Below are 10176 nucleotides of genomic sequence, written 5' to 3'. Positions count from 1 at the left end.
CGTGGGGGGGGGGGAGGGGACGACGGGGGACAGTTGTGCTATGGATGCATTTAGAGCCTCAGAAAGGTTCAAGTCTTCCCATCTTGTGCTCACTCCAAATCCTCATGTCCCACCTCACCCGTCATGCCTCCCCCGTCGTGCATGGTGTGGATTGTGCATCAACCAGTAGGTCTCAAAGCGAGGCCCTCCGATCAGCAGCAGTGGCCCCCAGAACCTGTGAGAGCTGCAGACTCCTGGGCCCACCCCAGACCTACAAAATCCCAAGTCCTGGGGGTGGGCCCCAGCTGTGTGCATTGAAGGGCCCTCCTGGGGAGTCTGAGACACACCCTCCCGTCTGATAACTTTGGGGGAACAACAAAGGCACTTAGGATAGAAATCCTCTGGAATGTGGTAGACAATGCCATGAGGAGACAGACCTTTCCAAGATGTAGGACCTTCTGCAAGCAAACTAGCCTTGAAAACCGGTCTTCAGAAAGTCATTGTCGCAGGACCCTTCTAGATGAAAGAAGGCGAACACAGTACGGCCAATTGCAGTGCCTGAACCGTGATTAGATCCCAGTGGGAGTGGTGGGGATGGGGGGGATGAATGATAGGGAGTTTAATATTCTTAGTTACGATCATGGTATCGTGCTTTGAGGAGAATGTTTATTCTTAAAACACAAAAGCCATCAGAATCGGAAAGGAAAAAGTAAAATTGTCTGTCTTTGCAGACAGTATAATTTTATCTATAGAAAATCCTAAGGACTCCACCAAAAAACTGTTAGATCTGATCAATGAATTCAGTAAAGTTGCGGGGTGCAAAATTAACATACAAAAATCAGCACTATTTTTATACACTAAATGAATGATCTGAAAAAGAAATAAAATGATCCCATTTACAATAGCATCAAAAACAATAAAATACTTAGGAATAACTTAACCAAGGAGGTAAAAGATCTCCACTCTGAAAATTGCAAGACATTGATGAAAGAAATTGAAGACGACACAAATAAATGGAAAATTATCCCATGTTCATGGATTGGAAGAATTAATGTTGTTAAAATGTCTGTTATCTACCCAAAGCCATCTACAGATTCAGTGTAGCCCCTATCAAGATTCCAGTGGCTTTTTTTTTTTTTACCGATGTGGGAAAGAAATCCTAAAATTTACATGGAACCACGAAAGACCCTGACTAGCCAAAGAAGGAAGAACAAAGTGGTAGATACCACACTTCCCGATTTCGAGTTATATTATAAAGCTATAGTAATCCAAACAGCATAGTGCTGGCATAAAAACAGACATGCAGACCAATGGAAGAAAATTGAGAGCACAGAAATAAACCCATGGATATACGGTCAACTAGTATTTGACAAAGGAGTCAAGAATTCTCAGTGGAGAAAAGACAACGTCTTCCATAGACAGTGCTTGGAAAACTGGATATTCACGTGTTTAAGGATGAAACTAGACCCCTATATTACACCACTCACAAAATTAACTCCTAGAAGAAAAGAGACATTGCTCTTGGCAATGATTTTTTTTTTATTTGGCACCAAAAGCAAAAATAAACAAGTGGGACCACATCAAACCGAAAAACATCTGCACAGCAGAAGGAACAATCTACAAAATGAAAAGTGCCTATGGAATGGGAAAAAATATTTGGAAACTATCTCTCTGTTATGGGGTTAATATCCAAAATATTTAAAGAACTCCTACAACTCAATAGCAAGAAATGAACAGTCTGATTAAAATACAAGCAAAGGGCCCAGACAGACATTTTTCCAAAGAAGATATACAGATGGCCAACAGTTATGTAAAAAGATGCTTAACACCACTAATCAGGGAAGTGCAAATCAAAAGCACAGGAGACGTTATCTCACACCTACCGGAATGACTATCGTCACAAAGATGAGATTACAAATGCTGGCGGGTGCGTATGCAGAAGGGAATCATTCCTTGCGCGCTTTCGGTGGGATTGTCAGTTGGTGCAGTCACTATGGCAAGCAGTATGGAGGTTCCTGAAAAAATTAAGAATTAGAGTTGCCATATGATCCAGCAATCCCGCCTCTGGGAATATACCCAAAGGAAGTGAAAACACTATGTCATACGGACACGTGCACCGCCATGTTCCTCGAGGCATTATCTACAATGGCCAAGACACGGAAACAACCTAAGTGTCCATACACAATGAAATATTACTCAGTCATACAAGAGAAGAAAATCCTGCCATTTGTGACAACATGGATGGAACTTGAGGCCATTGTGCTAAGTGAAATAAGTCAGACAGAGAAAGACAAATACTGTATGATCTCACTTGTATGTAGAATCTTTAAAAAAAAGAAAAAGCCTCATAGAAAGAGATCAGATTTGTGGTCAGAGATAGGAGGTAGTGTGGGGTGGGGATTGGAATAAGATGGTCAAAAGGTACAAATTTCTAGTTATAAGATAAATACATACCAGGGATGTAATGTACAATGTGATGATGACAGTTAACCCTGCTGTATGGTACGTGTGAGAGTTAGTAAGAGAGCAGTAAATCCTAAGGGTTCTCAGGACAAAAATTTTTTTTTGTATCTATATGAGGTGATGGGTGTTAATTAAGTGTATTGTAATCATTTCACAATATATGTAATAAGCCACGCTCTACAGCTGGCGCTTAAACAGTGCTTTCTGTCAGTCATATCTCAATAAAACCGGAAAAAATATGCATGCTGAGGAATGATCTTTTGCATCTTTCAGATGGTTCGGTAAGAAAAAAAAGTATGTGACGGAATAAAATATGGTAAAATGTTAACAGCTGTTAAACCTAGTGGTTTCAATAGGGGTATTCATTTTACTATCCTTTTAACTTTTCTGTTTGAAAATTTTCTTAAGTCGGGCACACAGAAGATGCAACTCCTCCATTTCACTCCATGTTTAAGATGGAACTTCATGTATGATTAGGTTTGGCTGTGAGTAAGAGATCCAAAATATCAGCAGTTTAAACAAGATGGAAGCTTATTTCTCTATGTGAAAGTTCACAGGTAGGTGGTTAGGCAGGTAGGTGGCTTTGCAGCACGCTGTCCTCAGGACCGAGGCACCTTCCATCTTATTGCTCCCCAATAGGTGACTTCCCTTACTTCATGGCCCAAGATAGCTGCTCCCACTCCCGGCATCGCATCTACATTCCAGCAGGCAGAAGAAGAGGAGGTAAAGGGCACATTCCTGCTACTTTCAGGAAAAACCCCTTGAGGCCACCACAAAACATTTCCCTGCACCAAGCTTAGTTTCGTAGCTCCAAGGGAGGCCGGAAAGGCCTTCACCCTAGGCAGCCACGTACCCAGCCTAAAGCTGGGCATTTGTGACTCCGGAGGACAGGAAGGGAGGCTATCCGAGGACCGTTTGTAAGCTCTGCCCTGCCGCGAAAGGCGTTTTAAACTCTCCCAGGGCTTAGCACGAAGGATAAGGAGGCAGCCGACTTTAGGGGCATCCTATTGCAAAGACCCTGCAAGGGAGCCGAGCTGCCCGAACCCCGCGTGGAGAGAAACCCCTGGCTCCTCGTGACCGGCCGCTGTCCCTCTTTTCTGTCCCGCAGTGTTGAACCTGCCCCAGTATTTCAGCCCGGCCTCGGTGGCCAGCAGCCCGGCCCGCGCCCTCCTGCTGGTCGGCGTCGTCCTCCTGGCCTACTGGTTCTTGTCTCTGACCCTGGGCTGCACCTTCAGCCTCCTGCACATGGTGTTCGGCCGCTTCTTCTGGGTGGCCCGGGTCATCCTGTTCTCCATGTCCTGCGTGTACGTGCTGCACAAGTACGAGGGGGAGCCGGAGAACGCCGTGCTGCCTCTCTGCTTCGTGGTGGCCGTCTACTTCATGACCGGGCCCATGGGCTTCTACGGGCGCAGCGGGCCCAGCGGCCCCAGCGTGGAGGAGAAGCTGGAGCACCTGGAGAGCCAGGTCAGACTGCTCAACGTCCGCCTCAACAAAGTGCTCGAGAGCCTCGACCGCGCCAACGGCAAGTGACAATCAGCCAGCCGGCCGGGTCCCCTCACGCCAGCGCCCTCTCTCCGAAAACAAAAAAGGAGAAGGAGGAAAAGAGCGCCAAACCCCAAGCAATCTCAATAAACATTCCTGAGCACAGCGGGCGGCGCTCCGTGAGGGTCTTTCCGGCCACGTGTCGACCCTGAGGACACGTCCCCAGAGGAATGACCGCATCGTTTGTGTAGAACTACCCACGAAGTGTCATTAGTGGGGGAGAAATATTTTTTAAACAAAGGATATAACCATATTAGCTGTACAGTAAGAGTTTATCTGTGCATAGAGCATAAAGTTAATTTTTTCAAGCACTTAAATACATCTTTTGTAAGGTTTTTTAATAAAGGCAGATTGAGTCAAGTTTAATAAAACTTTACATCGAGGGGAAGAATATGCTAATTGGACACTTGGACTACAAGCTCCGAAGCTTGCGTTTGTTTTCACAGCACGGGGATTGGTGGGTGAGGTCTGCGTGCGTGATTCTCCTGTTCCAAAACCACGGGCTCCAGCTTATGTTATTTTTGGTTGATGGTGACTTAGCGGATGGATGTTGTCGCGTCTGGGTGTGGGCCGTTGGGGTCCAGGACGAAACGAAACATCTGTTGGGTCCTAGTGACCCCAGCCAGGCCCCTGTCAACTGTATTTCCGAAAGAAAAGATTATTATTTGTGAAAAACCTGAGATTACTTGTTATTTTTTGTGTGTTTTTTCTCCCCTTCTGAACTTTGATGTATTTTAACCTCCACGTTTGGTAAAGGAAAATTCAAGGACTGGGCAAAGAAATGTCTTTGGGGCTTGATGCCGACAGCCACGCAGGCGAGCCCCAGAGCTCCCTCGGTCGGGAGTCTGTTTGATGCCCTCATGTCGCCATCCTCCAGCTAGACCTCCAGAGGAAAGGTATGCCCTCAAGGATTGTTGTTGGTTTCACTGGGGTTTTGGAATTATTTTTAAGAACACCTTGGAGAAGATCTGAATTATTTTTCCTGAAATTTTTACAATCCATGTGTTAGGTGCTTTCTTTCTGAGGTGTGTGGTGCCCGCATTGTAGGGGGTGCCCAGGGGCAGAGAGGGTCATACCGGGCAGACAGCGGTGAGGGGGACCTTGGCAGGGGCGCCTTGTGAGGCTGGGTCAGGGGTCCAGGGAAACGCCCCAGGCTTGGCCCCCCCAGGCCTGTCGGTAAGCACTGGGGAACACATGACAAGGGAGGGAGGCTCTGGCTTTGGCGAAAGGCAATGTTGAAGGCTGCCAGGGGTTGCGACTCCCTCCACGATCCTTCCCTGCCCACCTCTGTGCCCCGGGGGTCCCCCGTGGAGCCCCTGTAGGCAGATTTGCAGAGACTTCTGTCAGATGGGGTAGATTCAAGACCCCACAGTCCACATAGCATTCTGGAGAAAAACCCAGCTGTCCGCCCACTGTTGTGCGGTTTTCCTATGAAGTTTCATTTCGGGTTGCAAGTGTCTGGAAAACAGGAGCAGGTGTGTTTGAGGGTGTTGGTGAAACTTCTATTTTTAAGGTGCACATAATGGGACCCAAACTCGGCTGCATTCGGTTCCCTTCCTGAAACGCATACCTGTTCTTCTCCAGGGGGTGCTCGGGCAAATCCTAATCCATGGGCATCTGGAGCCCATGGTTTCTGGATCGAAGCCGTTCCAGTTTTGCCATTTAGATACTTCCAGACAAATCTATTTTAGCACAGAGTATAAAAAATAACTCTGGGGAGGCCGTCCTTGCCCTCCTTCCTTCTGTGCATTTGGCTTTTGTGTTTTGGGCGTGTGTAGGTACTAAAGAAAACATTGCTTTGCCCACGTGGCCAGGGGAGAATTGGCATTCGGTGCATGAAGCTGCAAAGTCCTCAATTATCACAGGTCTGGAGAGAACATCCACTCCATTCCCCCTGCCAGCTTCTCACACGGAGCCCGAAGGGCACTGTGTGTGCTCAGATCCACGCAGGAACACCGTTTTAACCTCCAGTAAACCAAGGGAGGCTCACGTCTCTGGAGACCTACAGTCAAATTGGCATATCCCTTCAGGGCAGAACGTTATTTGAAATTCTGGTAGGAATCGTGGATGTTAGATCTGGATAACTTGCTCTTTGATGCACACGTTTGCTTTTAGTTTGGGGCGTATTCTCACCTCCAAATAATTTGGGATTTTTTTTTTTCTTTCTCCCTTCCATGGAAGCTTGTTAGGGTACTTGGCCTCTCCCAGAGCTCCCCATCTCTTTCTTTTTCCTCTCTTTTGTACATGGAAAAAAATGTATTTTTGTACCATATCTCATACCTGGAAGAGAAACCCTTTTTTTATGTCTCCCGGGCTGTAGAATATATTAGTTCAACACTTCCTTCAATGTGATATAAAAAATCCCGACAAGAACTGCTGTGAATGGGTTATCATTACGACCCGGTTTTCTAGATCTCTTAAAGGTCATCAGTGTTTATTTCCCAGCGCCTCAGTGTCCCGACACACACCAAGCACAGAAAAGAGAAAGGACCAACTCTCTCTAACCGGCTGGACTTGTGTGGCTGTTCTGGGAGTCTGTGTTGACAATGACCTCTTCCATGGCACGCCGGCCTTCCGTCACTGCGTTCCCCGTAGCGATCAGGATCGGCATCCTCTGCCTTCCGGGGGCTTGGGGCTTTCTGTGTCAGCGACACCCCGTAACACTTTTGCTAACAATAGAAGTACAGCAATAGAAGTTCTCGAAACATTGTGCCAGGGTCTTTATTGATAAAGGTAACTGGGTGACCGTCACACAGTTCCCTAAAGCCAATGCGCCCCGCGTGCCACGCAGGGCCCCCCCGAAGCCCCTCACATGCAGGGTCGGGAAGTGGAGAGGGGGTCCGTGCTTGATGACTGTGGTGGTGGGAGGCGACTAGGCTCGAACATCCCCTCCTGGGGGCCAAGGGCAAGCGTGCAGGTCGGGGTCAGTGGTTGGGAGGATTATACTATGACTTTGCACAGCCCTGAGGGCTGGCTTGTGGGGAAGATGTAAACCACGGCGGCTGCTGCCCTGCGGCCTTATGGAGAGGTGACGAGTAACAGGTCACAGAGCCAATGCAGCATCGGAAACATGGCGAATACACCATGTCCCTGGTGGCAACCCCCATCTGCTTCATTTCTCCGCTTTCTGCTGCTTCTCAAACTGCTCTAGCTGCTTAACACCTGATCACCGCCCGCCCCCCCCCCACCATGGGGTTTGAATTGTCTGACTCAACCCAGCAGCCAGCTCCGGCCATCCAGCTGGCTCATGTTAGAAGGAATTCCTAAGGCCCTAAGATGTCATTCTCCTTTCCCCAACTTAAAAAATATATATCTAGCTAGCTATAGATATCTATCTATATGTATCTCCATTCTGCAAAGTTTTGTTTATGGTCATCTGAGTAATTGGACCTTTGCTCCTCACTTGTGAATAGTGAATAATAGAATTATATATTTTTCGCAGGATCTAACATAGTCCCCTTAAAATTAGTACCGGACAGCCGTCAGTGTGATGTACCGCGTCTGGGATAAACTTTGTTCAGCGTTCTGAATTCTGAGCTTTCCTCCTCAGTGATTCCCTGATTTGCAGGGATACACCAGGACCGGTTTTTCCATTGTGGTGGCATAAAAAGCTGATGTCGTTTGCATTGTCTACTGAAACCCTGTGGCAGCTAATGGTGTCATTGACCCTCTGTTCTAATGTCTCTTTGCAGATTTAAAAGTTTTGTTATAGCGTCAGCTTCAATATTCGCATGTGTGTTAAATCTCTGGAAACCGTGTAATTAAATTGATTTCTTGTGATGGTAACGGTGACTAGCGCTCACTTAAAATCCAGGGAAGCAATTATTTCCCCTCTTAACTGGAAATCATATTTGTGATGTACGGTGTCCATTATCAACAGTGTGATCATGATTCAATTCATATTTTGTGTATCTGGTTATAAATTTTCTATAGCATTTGATTTCATGCTCAATATAAATCCATTTGATTTGAATACGGTGGTGTGTGTGTGTATGTGGTGTGTGCACACCTTTGTTCCGTAAGCCTTGGGAAACCGATTCTATGAATATCAAATATAGACGTAAATGTATAAGGCTTATTTTATTTGCAAAAATGGTACATACATTCCTCCTATTTATTAAATCACTGGCTTTAGTGTTCTCTAGAGACATTTGTAGACCAACTTCAGAACAGAATGAAAATATTGTGAAAATTACAGCTTAATAAATGTTTATTGTAATTTTGTTGTACGGACTTCTTAAATATGTTTCGTTACTTCTGACCAAGCATTTGTGGAGTCTTCCCCAATTCCGACACGTAATGGTGATTTTGTGATTATGATTTTATGATTTTATGATTCTATTCCCCGATCCGAGTCAAATAATCTTGATGTGTTCAATCGGAGGGAGGGTTACCAGATAAAATACAGACACACCCAGTTAAATTAAATACTTAAGTATTTGTTGCTTATCTGACACTCAAATTTAACCAAGAATCCTGTATTTTTTTTTAAACATTTTTATTTATTTATTCGACAGAGATAGAGACAGCCAGCGAGAGAGGGAACACAAGCAGGGGGAGTGGGAGAGGAAGAAGCAGGCTCATAGCGGAGGAGCCTGATGTGGGGCTCGATCCCAGAACCCCGGGATCACGCCCTGAGCCGAAGGCAGGCGCTTAACCGCTGTGCCACCCAGGCGCCCCAGAATCCTGTATTTTTATTTGTGAATTCAGGCAACCCTAACAGGGTTTTGCAACACAATGTATACCCCTCCATCCCATCCCGAACCAAGATGCTTTCATGGGTGCTAAAAATTATTTCCTGGGGCGCCTGGGTAGCGCAGTCGTTAGGCGTCTGCCTTCGGCTCAGGGCGTGATCCTGGTGTTCCGGGATCGGGCCCCACATCGGGCTCCTCCGCTGGGAGCCTGCTTCTTCCTCTCCCACCTCCCCTGCTGTGTTCCCTCTCTCGCTGGCTTTCTCTGTCACATAAATAAAAAAAATAAAAAAAATCTAAAAAAAAAAAATAAATAAAAATAAAAATTATTTCCTTAGCAAATATTCAGGAGCACAGTCCAGTTAAATACACTCATGACCCAAAACTACCACTCCTGGGGGAGTGGGTGTGCTATTTGGAGGCCCCCTGGGTGGCCCACCCCTGGGAGAGAGAGCAGTGTAGAGGTGGGGACCCCACACCATGGAGGACAGTGCAGGAGTGAGTAGCCTGAGTGAATTAAATACATGTGACTAATCATTTTGCAAGAGCACCTTAAGGAAAAAAAAAAAAAAGATCTGGTGAAACAGGAGGGGGGAAAGGAGGGTGGGAGCAGGTCCCAGGATCAAGAACGTTAACCGAACCGAGGTGTTGCCGGGTGAGGCTGTGCTGGGCTGAGGCGCTGATGACAGAGCAACGGAGGGCACACCTGCATGTCCCTGCCCCGGACGGGTCTGGATTTACTGTCTCCACTTCCGCCATCCCTTCTGCCAAAAGGCGCCAACTGCTTCCAGCCAGCAGGTGGTTTACTTAGTAGTCAGGTGGCCAGTTAGTGTATCAGCACCTTGGCACCTGTCCGCAGCCGGGCTCCTGTGCCGTGGTTTCATCAGGAAACAGAATAAAACAAAGCCAAACCGAAAAACAGCTTTACTGAGGTGTAATTGACACACGACGAACCAGGCATGTTTCAGGTGTAAAGCTGGATGGATCCCTTTGGATCTCTCTCTGTACCTGTGAAAACATGGCCCCCGTCAAGAAAGGAAGCACATCCACCACCTCCAAAGCCCCTCCCGCCCCCACCTCTTTACCTCCCCGCTCTCCGTTCCCAAGCAACCCCTGATCAGTCCCCTGTCCCCACACATTTGCTTGCATTTTCTAGCGTTTTACATAAATGGAATCAAACAGCATGCGCCTGCCTTTCTGCCCTGTTTTGTTTGACTCAGCATCAACATTTTGGAACGCATCCAGGCTGTGTGTGGGGAGCTCACTCCCTTTCATGGCCGGGTAGTTTTCCACCGTTCACCTGCGGATGGGCTTGCATGGTTTCCAGCTTGGGGCTATTCCTAATGAAGCTACTGTGGACGTGTATGTGCAGATCTTTGAACATTTTCTGTCGTTTGTCTCAGGTAAGTACTTAGGGGCGGAATGGCTGGATCCTATAGCAGGCGTACGTTTAATTTGTCAAAGCACCGTTCTCTGAGGCGTTGGTACCCACATTCCCGCT

At 46.9% G+C, this 10176-nt stretch overlaps 1 protein-coding gene across 1 annotated transcript in view; it reads left to right on the top strand.

The window, feature by feature from the left end:
• The window catches only part of BRI3BP (BRI3 binding protein), a 15511-nt gene extending 7308 nt beyond the window's left edge, over nucleotides 1–8203 (top strand). The window contains exons 2-3 of the mRNA XM_034637845.1: nucleotides 3082–3165; nucleotides 3551–8203. Coding sequence (XP_034493736.1) covers nucleotides 3082–3165; nucleotides 3551–3972 — 506 coding nt within the window. The 3' untranslated portion in view covers nucleotides 3973–8203. The remainder of the gene's footprint in view (nucleotides 1–3081; nucleotides 3166–3550) is intronic.
• The last annotated feature ends 1973 nt before the right edge of the window (nucleotides 8204–10176 follow it).

This window comes from Ailuropoda melanoleuca, chromosome 12 (genome assembly GCF_002007445.2).
Source record: "Ailuropoda melanoleuca isolate Jingjing chromosome 12, ASM200744v2, whole genome shotgun sequence".
Lineage (NCBI taxonomy): Eukaryota > Metazoa > Chordata > Mammalia > Carnivora > Ursidae > Ailuropoda > Ailuropoda melanoleuca.
Note: the sequence above shows the minus strand (reverse complement) of the source record. Positions and strands in the feature narration are given on the sequence as shown.